Raw genomic sequence first — 17,719 nt, 5'->3', positions numbered from 1 at the left:
ATGGCCAAGAAGTTTAGCAACATAATCTTCTACCTGACCCTGATAATCATAGCCATCTGTGGGGCCTGCATCTGGATGTTCTCGGGCTTCCGCCACGAGGATGGCAAATTCAACATGATTCTGGTGGCGTTCCTGGCAGTTACTTTACTGCAGATCGTGATCCTAACGCCCATCAAGTTCACAATTATGTCCCTGGACGCCGCCTTCTGGCCGGCTCAACAAGCCCCCGAGACTCTGGACCAGGATGCCAAGGTGGACACGTTTATGGACCAGCTGAGGCTGCACCTCCGAACGCTGCGGAGTGAACTGATGATCACGGAGCGGCATCGGAACGAGAGGGTCAACCTGAAGTACCGCCTGATTACCCAGGAACTCTGGCTCAACGGCAAGCTGTTCCTCGTCTACTTCTTCATGGCCTTGGCTTTCTTTGATGAGCTACTGTACTACAACACAGAGGCCACGCACATCCTCTTCCAGAATAATAATGGGGATGCGCTCGGACTGCAGAGTGTGATGAATGTGCCGGACATCTATTTGTTTGTGGTGTCCTCCTTGGTGCTGGCCTTTACGGATGGCAAAAACACCAGTGGCGGAGCTCCTTGGGTCCATGCGGAGGGCACCAGGCTACTGGGCGTGGTGAGGCTGAGGCAGCTGAGGACGGAGAGCAACCGACTGGGTCTATCGCTTCCCGTGTTCACCGAGCGGGAGTTCGCTGAGAGCTGGACTGTGCCCTACGAAAGGGTTCCCTATACGGACAAGTACTGGCCCATCTACACGCCCTGGCTGCCGACTGTCTCTGGGATTCGGGACAACTTAATTCTGGGCATCAGCCACGTGGGGCATACGTTCAACTATCCGGAATCGAAGGGCTACACGGTCCTGCTCTCGGACACCCGCTATAAAAGTCTTAAGATCATTGAGTACCTGATGGAGAAGCACTGGCTGGATGCGAATACGACGGCTTTGTTCATGGACTTCAGCTTGTACAACGCGGATGCCAACACCTTTACCGTGTGCACCTTGTGGGTGGAGAAGTTTCCCTACCAGTATCCTGATGGCCACATGAGGGTCGAGAGTCACACGTTTGTGGAGCAACTGCGGGAGTTCTCGAAGTTCGGCATGTTAATGGTGTTTGTCTTCGCCGTCACGTGGTTGGAGTTCACCAAGGCGTTCTTCGTGAAGGTCTGGTACGATCCTCGACAGCTGAAGACCCTGTGGGTCCTGGTGGATGCGTTGATCGTGGCACTCAGCCTCATGGTGGGGATGGTCATGGCGGTGCGAGATAACTTGGTTCAGAATATGATCAAGAAAGTTGAGATCGCCGTTGTGGTGGACTTTCTGGACTTTCGGCTGCCGGAGCAACTCTCCTACATTGAGGATGTGGTCACGGGCTTGACGGTGGCCCTGGTCACTCTGCGTTTGTGGAAGGTGATGCAGTTTTCCGCCACCTTCCAACTGTTTTCCAAGACCATCTCTTTGGCGTGGGACGCGCTGCTCTGCACCTTCGTAATAACCGTAATATTCATCATCGCCATTGGCATTGCCACGGTCACCATCAATGGCAACTACACCAGTAACTTCAGGGATTTCCCCAAGGGCATTGTCACGGTCACCTGCTTTTCCTTTGGCTATACGAACTTGGTCTACCCGCCGGATATCTTTTATGGCGGAGAGTGGCTGGGCATCCTATTGTACGTCATAATGGGCTTTGTGGTCAAGTACATGCTGATCAACTTGATTGTTTCCATGATGAGGGATCAGATGGCCACTGTCAAGGCGGATAGGGATAAGAAAGTGATGCAGCGCATAACGTTCTGGCAATTCCTACGCGTTGAATATGCCGACGTCATCAACTGCATCCTAAAAGTGTTCCACTGCCAAAGGGGTTACCAGCGAAAGAATCGCACAGTTTCACAGAATATCCAACGAAAACTGGATGACATCGACCTCATGCGACGGAAGACAAAGATACGGCCAATTTATGCCGAGAACGTCTATGTTAAGCCGGTAAACAAGGAACTGGACCAGATGAAATATCGGGAGCGGATCGAGCGAACCTTCGCTCTGGCCGCCATTCTCCACACCCAAATGGAGCTCATTGAGAGGCTCATGTTCGGCGACGAGGATGGAAACCTGCCCAGCCTAGACCAGGATGAAGAGCAGGTTCCGGAGAGCAGGGACTAATGGTTGTGCAATGCAAGGGATTTTAATAAAATGGGTCAGGGAGCCGACCACTTACTTACCTAAGGGATTAAGACAATATAGTAGTCATAGTAGTATCCTCTTCAAGGATATGAGATCTAAGTAGCTAAAACTTACAACTCTTACAATGGAGCAGATTTCTGCGCAGTTGAAACCAAATCCCTGCCCAAGTCCCTAATAGTTAAATACTACTTAAGATACTTTTGCAGGATTCCACCCCATCCATGCAGTTTTGTGATTTTTTGTTTATGTCACGGCTAAATAATTATGCGCAAACAGGCAAAACTTTTGACTTGAAAAGGCTTTTAGGGCAATTTGGCGCTTGCTTTGTTCGGCCTGTTTGCTATCCGAGGATTCTGGCTGCGCTCCAAGTGCCCGAACCAAATGACTTATAAAAGGGGGAGTGGCACAGCCCTCACTATTGTTATGAAGTAAGCAAATAAAAATTTAATACTGCAAGCTTTTAGGCCGAGCCGCGACTCCAAAACTATTCGCTATTCGCTGCGAAATCTGAGCTAAATGCTAACTCTAAAAAGGACTCGGCAAACATTGTCGAGCACATCCTCTAAACTAAACAATTGTCAAAAGTTTCGGGTCCTTTTTCTATCAGCAGCAGCCCACAGACAGATAGTCTGGCAAGTGTTTTTCTATATATTTTCTGTGGTACTTACGTCACTCGGGGGATTGGGGGATTGGGGGATTGGGGAAAACTTTTATAATTATTAGCAACAAATGAGCAGTGACAGAGCGCTTCTGCCGTGACTGTAACTTTCCAGGATTTCCACATTCAGGCTCCTTCCCTTTTATTTGCAGTGCCCAGACGGCAGAAATCACAAATGATCCCCGCCCTCAATTTAAAAGTTTTAACTACCTGACTGTTTCTCCATTTTCCTCGGCGAGGGTATGTGTGTGTGTGTTAGCCGAAGACAAACGGTAGAAGAAAGAGTGGCCAAATCAAAAGCCGTGTGCATTTTCCCCTGCGATGTGTGTGCGTGTTAGTGCACCAGTTAGTTACCCGAAAAGTTTTTAATTTTTGATCGCTTTTTGTAGGGCTCACAATCAGCGCCCAAAAGTATGCATTAGTGTTGCTGGCTTACGAAAGCTGGCTGTCATGGGGTATATGTACATTTGGAACATTGTAAAATAAACAGAACGAAATCGTTTAAATTAAATTAAATTATAATACACAACTTTTTATATCAGACATGATATATTGTATACAAATTTCTTAAGGTGGCAGCACCTTGTGAGTTCTAACTTTCTGTAAGACTAGGTTTCTCACAAAAAGTCACGTCAATATTTGGTTCATATTGTGATAACCGATGAAGTGGTCAACAATCCTCGGAAAAGCGCACATGCAACTATCTGCAAGCAGGATGGCTTCCCTGAAGGCGATATCCATAAGTTTACCTGGCAAAAACTTTGAAAATGCCTCTAAAATTCCAATGAGTTCCCTCCAAAAACAGTAAGGCCTGACGAGAATCTGAAGAAAATGAAGAAATCGGAGAGATAAAGAAGATATGCTGTTCAGCCTAGCCAGAGACCATGAAAAGAATGTGCTGATGAAACTGAACCACCATAGTCACCGATTGGACTATAAAAGACCAAAAATAATGTAGATTTCATGTTAGAAACAATATCGTTTAAATATATCATAATATATCATATAATATATATCAAAATATCAAAATATAAAACATCGTAAAAGTAATAATAATAATAACTCCGAATGTAATTCCGAAATCTTGTCATTTGTTATTATTTCTGTTTTGAAAGGTGCAGCAACTTGCAACACTTGCCCTTCGGAGATATCCCAACAAACATGTTTGCCGACCTCTTTTCCTGCACTCTCTTAATATTACATCTCTTTACTCCGAAAGCTCCCGCCAAAGAGAAGTGCTGAATGGAAGCCAGAGGACAAAGCTTCCTGTGCCTGAGAAGAGAGCCATCATCGTCCTGCCAGGCTTTTGGGTTAAAGTTTCCTCAGAGAAACGAGCCCCATGTATGTGTTAGGTATATTTGCGGACAGCACTCGTGGCAGGATTTAATTCATACCTCGAGTGCCGTGTCCTCGGTGTTCAGCCAAGGTTAAGTGCTGGTGCAGCGCCAAACGCGTCACTCCTCGGGTCCTGAGTCCTGAATCCTGAATCCCTTGGAGGAGTGCGTGCAGAAGTTTTCCCCGCCACTAGGGGTTCGTCGTTTCCTTTTCTCTGGTTTTATGCTTCCCGCCACTTTGGCACGAATCTGCCCACCGAAAAAATAATGTCCCCATATTCCCTTCCCACGCCAAAGAAGAAGGCCTCATAAACAATTGGGTGGAAATATAATACATCGGCTCTTTGTGCTGGGTCCTCGAACTTTTGCTTAGCCTTTAATCCGCGTTGAGAAAAGGAGCCCGCAGATTGAAATATTTTCCCCACTGGCGTGAATGAACCGCGGGCGAATTAAGTAAATGGCGTTGACTCCCGAGTAAAAAACAGAGAGCCGCCCACAATACGGCATAATTAGACATTGTCACGCCCAGCAAAAAAAGATATCTGCATATAAATGACTTGCACAACATTTTAAAGTCTGGCTGACCCTTGGAGTATCATTTTTTAAGCCGAAAAACTCCCCGCTCCCCACTCCCCACCTGTTTAATTTACACGACACGTTTCTTGGCCTTAAACTTTTTTGCCCACATTTTTTGGGGCTGGAACACCTACAACGGTGCGATGGCCATAAGCAAAAACAAAGCAGTGCAAGAAATATTGAGGCAATCAAAAATGCAAATGTCACTACGTGAATTGTTAAATCGCAGGACAAATCCGTTCTTCAAAACGAGCCCTTGGGGCTCCGAATGTGGGCGGGACCAATAAATCTGCCCGCGATTCCAGCGAGCATTAATTCAGTTTTACGTATATATTCCGGTTTATTTATCGCAAAAAGTTAATTGCCAGGCCGTGCTCTCGATTAATCATATTCTATAATTTGTTTAGCATAATTAGCCATATAGATAGGCACACAATGGGGCGCGATTCCCCCATTTTCGGAGCATTAGGCCAAAGATAGGCTTGGGTTCTGGATCATTAGCCAAGTTCCGAAGTTTGGCCAGCGAGTATTCAATTTGGGCACACCCCTAGTTATTTTCTATGTAGCAGGAACCGTGACAAATCGGAGAGTTCCTATTAATAACTAGTTTCAAATCTTATTTCGTTTTATTGGAAACATATATTCCAGTTGTATCTATACTCACAATAATTTAATTATAAATATTGTACCCGATTTATTCTAAGTTCGAATGGATAATGGAAATAATTAAACACATCCCTCTTCGTTCACCCGAGTAATCCTTTTTCATAATCAAATTAAGGCGCAAACAAGGAAATAATCTTAGCAGACATTTGTTGGCTCTTGTACGAGTGCTGGAGTTCCGTTTAGTCGCATCCTGCATCACATTTCATGTTGCAGCCAAGTCAAACATTAAGCGAAATGTCGCTGGCCATTATTCAACCATTTTGCGCCTTGTCGGCAAACAAAATTACCAGCCAGCAGAAAACATATACCGACTGGCAAACAAACAGCAGAAGGCAGCCGAAACGGGCATGAAGAACTCATAAAGTTTGGTAACTATCCGAATGTAGTAACTGCGTCCTAACTTACTTTTCAAATACTCTATCGAAAGGTATTCCGCTAAAAACTGTTCTCTATTAAATTGGCTATTGGCACTCATATTAAGGGCTATTAGTTTATGTTACGTGTCGTTTAATTTTTATTTTTTAACTAGCACTGGTGCACTCGCAAAAATTGCCTTAAATACACCTTCCAACTACTTTTTTCTATCAACAAAACTATGAGGTGCAATTGAAATTTGTTCCTGGATTGTCAGACTAAATTTATCAGAACTGAGTGTTGTGTATACTTATTGAACTAACAACTAATATAATTATTTGTTTCACTATTGTGCGAGTATATAATTTTTTATCAAACAAGTTTTTATACACATTACCAACTATTTAATTTCATAGTATTTATCATTTGCCCAAGTATTATTTTCGAATATTTTCGAAACTAATGGCGAATAATTCATTTTAAGGGTATGTAAATTGCTCTCAGCATAGAAATGGGTATTGAGGGTATGCAGGCATTCGGTCAGGGAAAGAAAAACATACTTGTAAGCCTTTCACAGGCACGGTTTTTTAATGCAAATTTCGTGTAAAGTTGGGAGATTTTTCACTCCCGGATTTCCACAGTCGAGGTTGTGTACCATTTTCCTTGTTTTTGCCATTAACAGCAATTACAAAATGGCAAACAAAACGCAGCCGACAAAAAAAGGGGCGTGGACGTTGGGCAAGGGCGAACTTTTAATTATTTAGACGAGAGAACGCAAAAGTCGCGTTTACACTTTTTTCTAACACTTTTTCCAGCTGCTTTTGTTGGTGGCAGTTGCAGATTTTTTGGTTGTAGCGTGACTTGGTGACCTGATAGGTAAACCTCATTATACGCGAGTTTGTTGCCCATCGAAATTATTGCTTTTTCTGTTTGGTAATCACGAGTTGCAACTAACCAAATTAAAGCCAGGCCATGAAGAGGAAGAAAGGAAAAGAAGCGCCAACGCGCAAATCCTTGAGGATGTGCGGATTTCCAGCCCGTGGCAGGCGATAACATACGAGTATATGCCGGGATTTTTCAGGCACTTCTTTTGGCTTCTGGCAGCTGGCAAGGAACTGCCATCTACTATCTGAACGCGCGAACACAAAAATGGCTATTTAAATTGTGCATCTATGCATGAAATGCGCCATGAAAGCGTTTTAGATAAGCGGAGAGCCGAAACTAACAAAAACCATGTGCCCAGGAATAAATGGTTGGATCACGCAGAAAAATTGACAGAAAATGTATGTGCTTATAGACGATTAGCTCTTGGTATATGCGTTTTAAATAAATTTGGCTCTACCAAAATAATCTGTATAAAATCGAAGCACTCGGAAAAAAATTATTTGTCATAACATCTAAGTTATAATTTGAACGAGAGTCGAATTAAATTAAATTTAAAATCAGTAGTCGCTTGGCTATTTTGACGGGCATGAAACACTTAAACAAGAGAAAACCCCCAGCGTAATCACCGCTGGCAGTATCCTATTGTATTTATACTGAATTTACTGATTATATCTAATTTAAAAAAGTGTTTACTAAATCTGTATTTTTATTTCGTCCTAGGTGGTTACAGGTTGATAACTTAGATGAGGAGCGGTGCAGGAACAGCGCCGTAGCTCAGTGGTGCTGTATAAGCCAAAGGCGAGGAGTAGGCCAAGGGAGCGGTCAAGGGAGCAGCCAGAGGAGCAGCCAGAGGAGCAGCCAGAGGAGCAGCCAGAGGAGCAGCAGCGTACTTGGCCAGCACTGGCGCAGCCACGGGAGCAATCACAGGAGCGGCGGCGATTCCATTGAAGTTCCTGGCGATCACCTGGCTGCTGGTGGCGGTCACAACTGGAGCGGGAGCAGCTACCACGGCAGCAGGAGCAGTGTAAGCCAGGGGAGCAGAGTAAGCCAGGGGAGCAGAGTAAGCCAGGGGAGCACCCAGGAGTCCAGGCTTGGCAGCAGCACAGGCAACGAGTGCGAGGACGACGACGGCCTGTGAATAAATCAGCTTGATTAGTTTAATCCTTTGAGGGTGCGTCCTGAAGAACATACGTATTTGAACATGGTGGTATGTGAGTTTGTGTTTTTGTGTTTTGCTTCTTCGGAAGGCTAGAAACTGTTTGATATCCCACTGCTCTTCGTGGAGCATATTTATACCCGAATGTGTGCTCAGCTCTGACTCATGATCGCACGCATTCGGTTCATTTAAATGCTGTGACAGTCTCCCGTTACCATTTACCATCTACCATCTACCATTTACCATTTGCACTTTGCCGTAGTTTATGTGATTTCCCACTGCTGAGTGCAGAATGTGGAATAACTCTTGGTGGCCACTGAATGCGATGGCCTGAGGTCACAGACGCGGTCCCAATTGGGCGTATAAATAGTGGTATGGAATGTGTTGAACGGCAGACAAGTTCAAGTTTTCGAACCGAAAGCACCAGATCAATAATCAAAATGTTCAAATCCGTAAGTTTGGAAACCTAACTTGCTGCCTTGCTTACTAATTGTATTTAATTGTATTTGATTCACAGGCTGTTGTGTTCCTGGCCATCGTTGCCTGCGCTGCTGCCAAGCCTGGACTCCTGGGTGCGCCTTTGGCCTACTCTGCTCCCCTGGCTTACACTGCTCCTGCTCCAGTTGTGACCGCAACCAGTAGCCAGGTTATCGCCAGGAACTACAATGGCATCGCTGCTGCTCCGGTGATTGCTCCCGTGGTGGCCAAATACGCGGCTGCTCCTCTGGCTGCTCCTCTGGCTGCTCCCTTGGCTTACTCCTCGCCGTTGGCCTACTCCGCACGACTGAGCTACGCCGCTGCTCCTGCACCACTTCTCATCTAAGTTACTAAACTGTGATCACCTAGGACAACGATAATAAATTGAGAAAAATCTAGATATTATTCAATATCATATTCTTTATTAAATACGCAACGAATTAATTTTACGCAATAGCGTACTTGGTGAACGCTGTAGTCAAGTTCCTATGCTATCAGATACTTCTTTCTCAGTTGCGGAAGTGGAAGAAGAAGAAGATATGCACCTAGCGAAGCTACTTGGCTGAAATCTTTGGGGCTCCATCTACGTCTTTAGAATCTCCGTGCTTAAAATCAACGTTTTAACTTTTATAGTTTTGAAGATCACAGTATTCATAGGAACAGCCGGACCGACATTCCTAAAGGCAGTCGGACAGGACACGGTTGGTGATTTCTATTAAGGATATATATTCTTTACGGGGTCGGAAAATGTTCCTTTTCCGTGTTACATACTTTTCAACGAATCTAGAATATCGTTTTAGTTTACGAGCACGGGGATACAAGCTAAAACACTTTACAAAAGTGTTCGCTACAGTTTTGGAGGTGTGTATCTTTTGAAACAAAGCTTTTTACTCTGCTCCCCTGGCTTACTCTGCTCCTGCTGCCGTGGTAGCTGCTCCCGCTCCAGTTGTGACCGCCACCAGCAGCCAGGTGATCGCCAGGAACTTCAATGGAATCGCTGCACCTGTTCTAGTATAAGGAAAAGAAGTGAAGTTTACATTTTCAGTTCCTAAAATTTAGCTTATCTAAGAAAATAAAGTAGTAATGTCCAATTGTCGCTTAAACCGATTTGTTGCATTAATTGAAAGTTTTGTTGATTAATGATTAAAACCAAAACCTTCGCAAAATTCTAACTTCTTGTGAACACAGAGGGTCTAACAGCTCATTTTATAAAGACTAAATCATTCTTGGTCTTAAGCGCAATGGAATTTCCTTGGTAATCAATAAGACTTTTTTATAACCGTTACACGTACAGTAAAAGGAAATATTTGATTCGTTGAAAAGTAGGTAACAAATAGAAGGAAGCGTTTTAGGCCCTATAAGGTATATATTCTTGATCAGGATTTCAGTAGACAAATTACAGTGATACTACGTAGGTAGTGTTTGTTTCTTGATATATCCAGGATCATTGAAACGGGCAAACCATCAAAAGCGCCACGCACTCCCACTAGCTAAAAATTAAGAAATGTCCCAAGACTGAAGTTCGAAACTCCATAACTCAACTTATCTTATTCGGAATTTGAAGTGGCATACCTCTAAATGTAACTGGCGCAATTCTCGAAGAATCTGCATTTAAATTTAGAAATTCATCTTTTTTTTAATTTTTTTGATGTTATGATGTAGAAATTAAAAAAAATTAAGAAATGTCCCAAGGCTGAAGTTCGAAACTCCATAACCCAACTTATCTTAATCGGATTTTGAAGTGGCATACCTTTAAATATTTCTGGCGCAATTCTCTAAAAGTCTGCATTTAAATTTGGAAATTCTTTTTTTTTTTTAAATTTTTTTGATGTAGAAATTCAAAAAAATTAAAAAATGTCCCAAGCCTGAAGTTCTAAACTCATAACTCAACTTAGCTTAATCGGATTTTGGAGTGGTATATCTCTAAATGTCACTGGCGCCATACTCTTAAAAAATTTGCATTAAAATTTAGACAATTTTTTGAATTTATTTTTTTTGTAATTAGAATTAGAAATTAAGCATGCAGCTTCCAGAGACATAGGCGCAGCGCAAGTTTGTTTCCAAATGTCGCCACGCCCACAAACCGCACAAAACTTTTTATGTTTTTTTTTTAATTTAATTACTTTTTTCCCAATTTCTACCGATATTCCAGAAAATGTTGAAATTTCTCTTTTGCACTTCCACAAGCTGAGTAACGGGTATCTGATAGTCGGGGAACTCGACTATTCTATCTGCGTGCGAGCTTCTGACTTAAATCAATATATCTTTTTCAAGAGTGTAAGAACAAGAAAGAACGCTATAGTCAAGTTCCTCGTGCTAGAAAGAGATTTAAGAAATTGTTATTGGTGTATTGAAATTGGAAACAAGAAAACTATTTATATTCAAAAAATTGAAGCATTTATCGAAATTGTTTGTTTGACAACTTAGGCGGTTTGTTGGCGTTGAAGTAAACGTGTAAATCTTCAATAAAACTGGCTCTGCATCTCCTTCTCTAGAATATACATGGTTAATTTTAACTGTCTAGCCCAAGTCCCAAGTCCAATATTAATGCTAATGTGCCTAAAAAGACGGAAATGGCCAAATGAACTCGTCTAGTCGGAAACAATTCCTTCTACCTTTTAGATACTTTTCCTTGACATATAATACAGTATTAAAATGGATTTAATTTTATGTACTGCATATCCTTACAAGTGAAATTAAAGCGCAGGCCCTTTTTATAACAAGACTGTCAACGCCATTAGGGCTATTAGTTCTGAGACAGGGTGATAGTCACTTCCTACAAGTGCCAAATGAGTGGCTCCTGTCAGTCAAAGGTCAGCTTTGACCTTGACATATTTGCCAAGGTCTGTGCTCAAAGCCAAAAAATAAAATAAACCTATATTACAAATCAATTTCGCACAATTTAATGGAACAAACACTGGACGGTAGCAACTGCCGTTGAGCTGACAATAATTTTTATGACCGTTACGTGACCAGCATTCGAAACTTTCAAAAGTCCTATCAGCAGGTTGTGGATTTTGGCGGTCTTAGTATGCCAGTGGTAAATCCAATTAGCGGAGCCCAACAAAATGGTAGGAATTGGAGTTCGTTTAATTTTTTTTATTACTTTTAAAGTTTTCTAAAGGAGAACAGGAGCTGATGGAAACGCACTGTACGCTAAGGGCGAGGTGTAAGCTAAGGGTGAAGAGTAGGCCAAAGGAGCTGCCAGAGGAGCAGCAGCGTACTTGGCCACCACTGGAGCAGCCACGGGAGCAATCACAGGAGCGGCGGCGATTCCATTGAAGTTCCTGGCGATCACCTGGCTGCTGGTGGCGGTCACAACTGGAGTGGGAGCAGCTACCACGGCAGCAGGAGCAGAGTAGGCCAGGGGAGCAGAGTAAGCCAGGGGAGCAGAGTAAGCCAGGGGAGCACCCAGGAGTCCAGGCTTGGCAGCAGCACAGGCAACGAGTGCGAGGACGACGACGGCCTGTGAATAAATCAGCTTGATTAGTTTAATCCTTTGAGGGTCCGTCCTGAAGAACATACGTATTTGAACATGGTGGTATGTGAGTTTGTGTTTTTGTGTTTTGCTTCTTCGGAAGGCTAGAAACTGTTTGATATCCCACTGCTCTTCGTGGAGCATATTTATACCCGAATGTGTGCTCAGCTCTGACTCATGATCGCACGCATTCGGTTCATTTAAATGCTGTGACAGTCTCCCGTTACCATTTACCATCTACCATCTACCATTTACCATTTACCATTTGCACTTTGCCGTAGTTTATGTGATTTCCCACTGCTGAGTGCAGAATGTGGAATAACTCTTGGTGGCCACTGAATGCGATGGCCTGAGGTCACAGACGCGGTCCCAATTGGGCGTATAAATAGTGGTATGGAATGTGTTGAACGGCAGACAAGTTCAAGTTTTCGAACCGAAAGCACCAGATCAATAATCAAAATGTTCAAATCCGTAAGTTTGGAAACCTAACTTGCTGCCTTGCTTACTAATTGTATCTAATTGTATTTGATTCACAGGCTGTTGTATTCCTGGCCATCGTTGCCTGCGCTGCTGCAAAGCCTGGACTCCTGGGTGCGCCTTTGGCCTACACTGCTCCCCTGGCTTACTCTGCTCCCCTGGCTTACACTGCTCCTGCTCCAGTTGTGACCGCAACCAGTAGCCAGGTTATCGCCAGGAACTACAATGGCATCGCCGCTGCTCCGGTGATTGCTCCCGTGGTGGCCAAGTACGCGGCTGCTCCTCTGGCTGCTCCTCTGGCTGCTCCTCTGGCTGCTCCTCTGGCTGCTCCTCTGGCTGCTCCTCTGGCTGCTCCTCTGGCTGCTCCTCTGGCTGCTCCCTTGGCCTACTCCTCGCCGTTGGCCTACTCCGCACCACTGAGCTACGCCGCTGCTCCTGCACCACTTCTCATCTAAGTTACTAAACTGTGATCACCTAGGACAACGATAATAAATTGAGAAAAATCTAAATATTATTCAATATCATATTCCTTATTAAATACGCAACGAATTAATTTTACGCAATAGCGTACTTGGTGAACGCTGTAGTCAAGTTCCTATGCTATCAGATACTTCTTTCTCAGTTGCGGAAGTGGAAGGAAGAAGAAGATATGCAACTAGCGAAGCTACTTGGCTGAAATCTTTGGGCTCCGTCCACGTCTTTAGAATCTCCGTACTTAATCTTAACGTTTTAACTTCTATAGTTTTTGAGATCACAGTATTCATAGGCACAGCCGGATAGACATTCGTAAAGGCATTCGGACAGGACACGGATATATCGACACGGCTGGTGATTTCGATTAAGGATATATATTCTTTACGGGGTCGGAAAATGTTCCTTTTCCGTGTTACATACTTTTCAACGAATCTAGAATATCGTTTTAGTTTACGAGCACGGGGAAGCTAAAACACTTCACAAAAGTGTTCGCTACAGTTTTGGAGGTGTGTATCTTTGAAACAAAGCTGTGCAGCGTCCAATCTTTTTTAGTTCCCCAGATCTTAGATGGAAGATCTGGAACATGAATTTATTTAATAATTATCAACTTTTTACATACTTTTTAACGAATCTAATATACCGCTTGGCTTTTCGACTAATGTTTTATTAAAACAGAATGCTTATAAAATAATACAATCTAGTGTCTCGACTCTCAGATACCCGTTACTCAGTCAATAAATTAAAAATCAATAAAATGAAAAAAATCTAAGCGTAGGAAAAGATTGAATATCGATTTAAGCGTTCATTTTTACTATATTTATCGTTTTAGATGATCACAGTTTAGTAACTTAGATGAGAAGTGGTGCAGGAGCAGCGGCGTAGCTCAGTGGTGCGGAGTAGGCCAACGGCGAGGAGTAGGCCAAGGGAGCAGCCAGAGGAGCAGCCAGAGGAGCAGCCAGAGGAGCAGTCAGAGGAGCAGCCACAGGAGCAGCCAGAGGAGCAGCCGCGTATTTGGCCACCACGGGAGCAATCACCGGAGCAGCGGCGATGCCATTGTAGTTCCTGGCGATAACCTGGCTACTGGTTGCGGTCACAACTGGAGCAGGAGCAGTGTAAGCCAGGGGAGCAGAGTAGGCCAAAGGCGCACCCAGGAGTCCAGGCTTGGCAGCAGCGCAGGCAACGATGGCCAGGAACACAACAGCCTGTGAATCAAATACAATTAAATACAATTAGTAAGCAAGGCAGCAAGTTAGGTTTCCAAACTTACGGATTTGAACATTTTGATTATTGATCTGGTGCTTTCGGTTCGAAAACTTGAACTTGTCTGCCGTTCAACACATTCCATACCACTATTTATACGCCCAATTGGGACCGCGTCTGTGACCTCAGGCCATCGCATTCAGTGGCCACCAAGAGTTATTCCACATTCTGCACTCAGCAGTGGGAAATCACATAAACTACGGCAAAGTGCAAATGGTAAATGGTAAATGGTAAATGGTAGATGGTAGATGGTAAATGGTAACGGGAGACTGTCACAGCATTTAAATGAACCGAATGCGTGCGATCATGAGTCAGAGCTGAGCACACATTCGGGTATAAATATGCTCCACGAAGAGCAGTGGGATATCAAACAGTTTCTAGCCTTCCGAAGAAGCAAAACACAAAAACACAAACTCACATACCACCATGTTCAAATACGTATGTTCTTCAGGACGGACCCTCAAAGGATTAAACTAATCAAGCTGATTTATTCACAGGCCGTCGTCGTCCTCGCACTCGTTGCCTGTGCTGCTGCCAAGCCTGGACTCCTGGGTGCTCCCCTGGCTTACTCTGCTCCCCTGGCTTACTCTGCTCCCCTGGCCTACTCTGCTCCTGCTGCCGTGGTAGCTGCTCCCACTCCAGTTGTGACCGCCACCAGCAGCCAGGTGATCGCCAGGAACTTCAATGGAATCGCCGCCGCTCCTGTGATTGCTCCCGTGGCTGCTCCAGTGCTGGCCAAGTACGCTGCTGCTCCTCTGGCTGCCCCGCTAGCAGCTCCATTGGCCTATTCTTCTCCTTTGGCCTACTCCGCTCCTCTGGCTTACACTTCGCCACTGACCTATAAGGCGCTTCCGGCTGGCGCTCCAGTTCTCTTGTAAGAACTTTGACTGATCAATAAATATCCGAAAAGTAAGATGAGTCAATAGAAATTACTTCAATGGGCATATGGAACTGTGGGACACTTTAAATTAAATTAGCCACTGACAGCTGGCCGTGCTCATAAACAACAGTAATGACTGGCCTCTGGAACTCCAACGCTTTGTTTGCGGATGCAGATCACGTAGCAAGTGGACAAGTTATTGGCCACCGGCAGCCGTCGCTGGATGCGTGATGTTAAAAAATGTGGCCAAAATGGTTTGTTTTGAAGTTGTTGGCGACAGAAATTAGGTCAAGGTCGCTGAACACTCGAGGTCGGGCTAATGAACTTTCCAGGGTTAATTGAAAGAAATCGAGGGCTCAAGAAGTAATGACATTTAAATTGCTAGTAAGGTTAAGAACGTAGTTACGAATCAATTTTGGTTCTAAGGTGTGCACGGCAAAATGAACCATTAACTTAAGGAAAGTTGAAGGGCGTACTAGATTGCTTAACGGTAAGTAACAGCGGAGTGGATTCTTTTCGAGAGTTCATGTTTATGTATTATTGATCAGGATCGCTAGTCGAGTCTCTCTTTCCGTGCGTATAACACCACCTCACTCCTTTAGCACAATAATAGATATCTGATAGTCGCGACACTTGACTTAATGGTGGATTCAAAAGAGAACGTGCCGCTTCGCTAAAGAATTAACATTCACAGAGCACAACCCACCGGCTAACTGTAAAAAGCGTGGAATTATTGTAGTGTAGTAAAATTAAAAAGTAAATTGAGATCAAGGATTTACCAAATATTTTCTAAAATTATGCAAGAGGTTTTGGGAATGGGGCATGGGGCATGATAAAGGTCACTTTATATAAGACAACCTAGATCTTCACTCCAGAAAGTTGGAATATAACTCAAACTAGTGACTTCGGTTTAATAACTGTGTCAAATGATATATGCAATATCATTACATATATCATACATATAGTATAAAAAGATCGACAGCCTTTATAGTATATAATAATATAACATTAATAGTAATACTCGACTTGCAGTATTCCTAAGGACGCCCCAATAACATGTTTCATATAAGATTAACTATAATGATACAATTTGCTGATTGGCACTCACCGAAAATGTATCTTATATTAAACAAAATATGAAGGGGCTAGCACGATTTTAGGAAAACAAAAATTTAGAGAACTGGTAAGAATCTTGTTATAATCATATAAGATATTCCTCCATGTTTTATGTGTTCCAATAAGTAATTTTCTAATTGCTGGGATGTGGCTCACATTTAAATAATAAAAGTATTAAAGGAATTCTTTACCTTCCACGCCAGCTGACCCTCCCATTCTAAGCAAATAGCAAAGGTCAGTCAACCACAACCGCTCTGCAACCTTGACCCGGATGCCCAAAACAATAAATGTTGCAATGTCGCCGTCCAGCAGAGGAGTTCCCCAAATCATTCGAGTGTGTTCATGTGTGCTTTCTACTGCTGACCGAAGCCGGCACGTGTTCAAAATGCCTAATTGGCCGGGAAGCCTGAACTAGTCTCTATATACATATGTATTTTTGTGGCAGCCAACAGGTTTTCGATGAAAATTCCTTGGGCCAAAAGCCAAGGGTTAGGTTGAAGTGTGAGAAATGTTGACTTGAATTATTGCCATCACTATTTTTGCTTAATTTCTGACCCGGAAAGCTCATAAATTTCCACCTGTGCCTGCGGTCAATGGTTCTACACTGTGACTCTCGAAGGGCTTTTGGTGATGAAAATAGTTGGTAGAATATGTAAAATAACATGTTTATCACCAGCGATTAACCCACTTGTTGGCATCGACCACATCCACCCAATAATGGTAAATGGTAAATTCCCCATGAAATCCGAATTGCATTTAAAAGCCATTTCTGTATAATTAGCCAGCGAGTGCAATTGACTGCCCTTCGGGTTTTATGCCGTCCCTCGAAGACCTAAAACTTGCAAACTACCAACTAATATTTTTCAGACACTAATAATGGGCCAACCGTTGCGGCGCATTCGGAATATTAAGTAGCCGCCGCGTGGGACACTGAGAGGTATAAATACCCCGCGGTCTGCCTTCGATTGTCATCAGTCAGCTCTTTGCTTTCAAGTCACTCCAAGCTAAGCTTCAAATCAGAAAACCAAAACGCATTAAGCCATCATGTTCAAATACGTTAGTTTTGGGTTGCCAAGTATCTGAAGTATATGTAGTTTATTACCTTATTTTACTACTTTTAGGCCGTTGTCATCTGCGCCCTGATCGCCTGTGTGGCTGCCAAGCCAGGATTGCTTGCCTCTCCTCTGGCAGCTCTTCCCGCTCCGGTGATTGCTGCTCCCGCTCCAGTGGTCACTGCCGCCAGCAGCCAAGTCGTGGCCAGGACCTTCAATGGCATTGCCGCTGCTCCAGTGATCGCCCAGGTTCCGGTTGCTTCAGCTCCTGTGTTGAGGACCCTAGCGGCGCCCCTAGCTGCTCCTCTCCGTGCTCCAGCTCCCGTTGCCTTCGCCGCTCCATTGGCCGCTCCATTGGCCGCTCCTCTAGCCGCTCCAATCGCTGCTCCTTTGACTGCTCCAATCCTCAACAGAGTGGCTCCATTTGCTGCCCCCATTGCCACCCCCTTCGCTGCTCCGTACGCCCATCCCTATGCTGCCCCCGTTTTGGCCAAATACGCTGCTCCACTGGCTTATGCCCCAGCACCTTTGAACTACGCCGCGCCCGCTTTGTGGTAGAGGAAAAATCGCATACCCCCGGGATTAAGCAACCGTTTGTGTGTTCAATGACTGATAGCCCTTAATAAAATTCGTTAAAATTGGTAAAAAAAAAAAAAAGGGACTGATTGGTT

At 44.0% G+C, this 17,719-nt stretch overlaps 6 protein-coding genes across 6 annotated transcripts; 3 read left to right on the top strand and 3 right to left on the bottom strand.

The window, feature by feature from the left end:
- On the top strand, window positions 1-2,184 carry LOC6545329 (polycystin-2). Its single transcript, XM_001973301.3, has one exon. It carries the CDS (start codon window positions 1-3, stop codon window positions 2,182-2,184), a length of 2,184 nt encoding a protein of 727 aa, XP_001973337.1.
- A 5,180-nt stretch (window positions 2,185-7,364) lies between these two features.
- Window positions 7,365-7,974, bottom strand: LOC6545328 (cyclin-dependent kinase inhibitor 1C). The gene is made up of 2 exons (XM_001973300.3): window positions 7,870-7,974; window positions 7,365-7,810 (listed from the first exon to the last, which is right to left on the bottom strand). Exons 1-2 carry the CDS (start codon window positions 7,879-7,881, stop codon window positions 7,418-7,420), a joined length of 405 nt encoding a protein of 134 aa, XP_001973336.1. The 5' UTR covers window positions 7,882-7,974; the 3' UTR covers window positions 7,365-7,417.
- Window positions 7,975-8,195: 221 nt separating this feature from the next.
- On the top strand, window positions 8,196-14,916 carry LOC6545325 (calphotin). Its single transcript, XM_026976389.1, has 6 exons — window positions 8,196-8,286; window positions 8,352-8,654; window positions 12,138-12,260; window positions 12,326-12,718; window positions 14,382-14,438; window positions 14,498-14,916. The coding sequence occupies exons 1-6, from the start codon at window positions 8,209-8,211 to the stop codon at window positions 14,876-14,878; spliced, it is 1,335 nt and encodes a 444-aa protein (XP_026832190.1). The 5' UTR covers window positions 8,196-8,208; the 3' UTR covers window positions 14,879-14,916.
- LOC6545326 (cuticle protein 16.5) lies at window positions 11,396-11,941 on the bottom strand. The gene is made up of 2 exons (XM_026977975.1): window positions 11,837-11,941; window positions 11,396-11,777 (listed from the first exon to the last, which is right to left on the bottom strand). Exons 1-2 carry the CDS (start codon window positions 11,846-11,848, stop codon window positions 11,430-11,432), a joined length of 360 nt encoding a protein of 119 aa, XP_026833776.1. The 5' UTR covers window positions 11,849-11,941; the 3' UTR covers window positions 11,396-11,429.
- LOC6545324 (cyclin-dependent kinase inhibitor 1C) lies at window positions 13,530-14,098 on the bottom strand. Its single transcript, XM_026977973.1, has 2 exons — window positions 14,008-14,098; window positions 13,530-13,942 (listed from the first exon to the last, which is right to left on the bottom strand). Exons 1-2 carry the CDS (start codon window positions 14,083-14,085, stop codon window positions 13,589-13,591), a joined length of 432 nt encoding a protein of 143 aa, XP_026833774.1. The 5' UTR covers window positions 14,086-14,098; the 3' UTR covers window positions 13,530-13,588.
- A 2,046-nt stretch (window positions 14,917-16,962) lies between the features above and the next one.
- Window positions 16,963-17,626, top strand: LOC6545516 (cyclin-dependent kinase inhibitor 1C). The gene is made up of 2 exons (XM_001973294.3): window positions 16,963-17,052; window positions 17,118-17,626. Exons 1-2 carry the CDS (start codon window positions 17,041-17,043, stop codon window positions 17,604-17,606), a joined length of 501 nt encoding a protein of 166 aa, XP_001973330.1. The 5' UTR covers window positions 16,963-17,040; the 3' UTR covers window positions 17,607-17,626.
- Window positions 17,627-17,719: the final 93 nt, after the last annotated feature.

Source organism: Drosophila erecta, unplaced genomic scaffold (assembly GCF_003286155.1).
Source record: "Drosophila erecta strain 14021-0224.00,06,07 unplaced genomic scaffold, DereRS2 tig00000021-arrow-pilon, whole genome shotgun sequence".
NCBI classification, from domain to species: Eukaryota; Metazoa; Arthropoda; class Insecta; order Diptera; family Drosophilidae; genus Drosophila; species Drosophila erecta.
Note: the sequence above shows the minus strand (reverse complement) of the source record. Positions and strands in the feature narration are given on the sequence as shown.

What these genes read in the sequence shown, in the direction of transcription:
- LOC6545325 (XM_026976389.1), top strand. Translation starts at nt 8,209, where the DNA reads ATGGAATGTGTTGAACGGCAGACAAGTTCAAGTTTTCGAACCGAAAGC. An exon ending in TAATCAAAATGTTCAAATCC is followed by an intron (nt 8,287 to 8,351) that starts GTAAGTTTGGAA and finishes TTTGATTCACAG; the next exon opens with GCTGTTGTGTTCCTGGCCAT. An exon ending in TAATCAAAATGTTCAAATCC is followed by an intron (nt 12,261 to 12,325) that starts GTAAGTTTGGAA and finishes TTTGATTCACAG; the next exon opens with GCTGTTGTATTCCTGGCCAT.
- LOC6545329 (XM_001973301.3), top strand. Translation starts at nt 1, where the DNA reads ATGGCCAAGAAGTTTAGCAACATAATCTTCTACCTGACCCTGATAATC.
- LOC6545324 (XM_026977973.1), bottom strand. Translation starts at nt 14,085, where the DNA reads ATGGAATGTGTTGAACGGCAGACAAGTTCAAGTTTTCGAACCGAAAGC. An exon ending in TAATCAAAATGTTCAAATCC is followed by an intron (nt 13,943 to 14,007) that starts GTAAGTTTGGAA and finishes TTTGATTCACAG; the next exon opens with GCTGTTGTGTTCCTGGCCAT.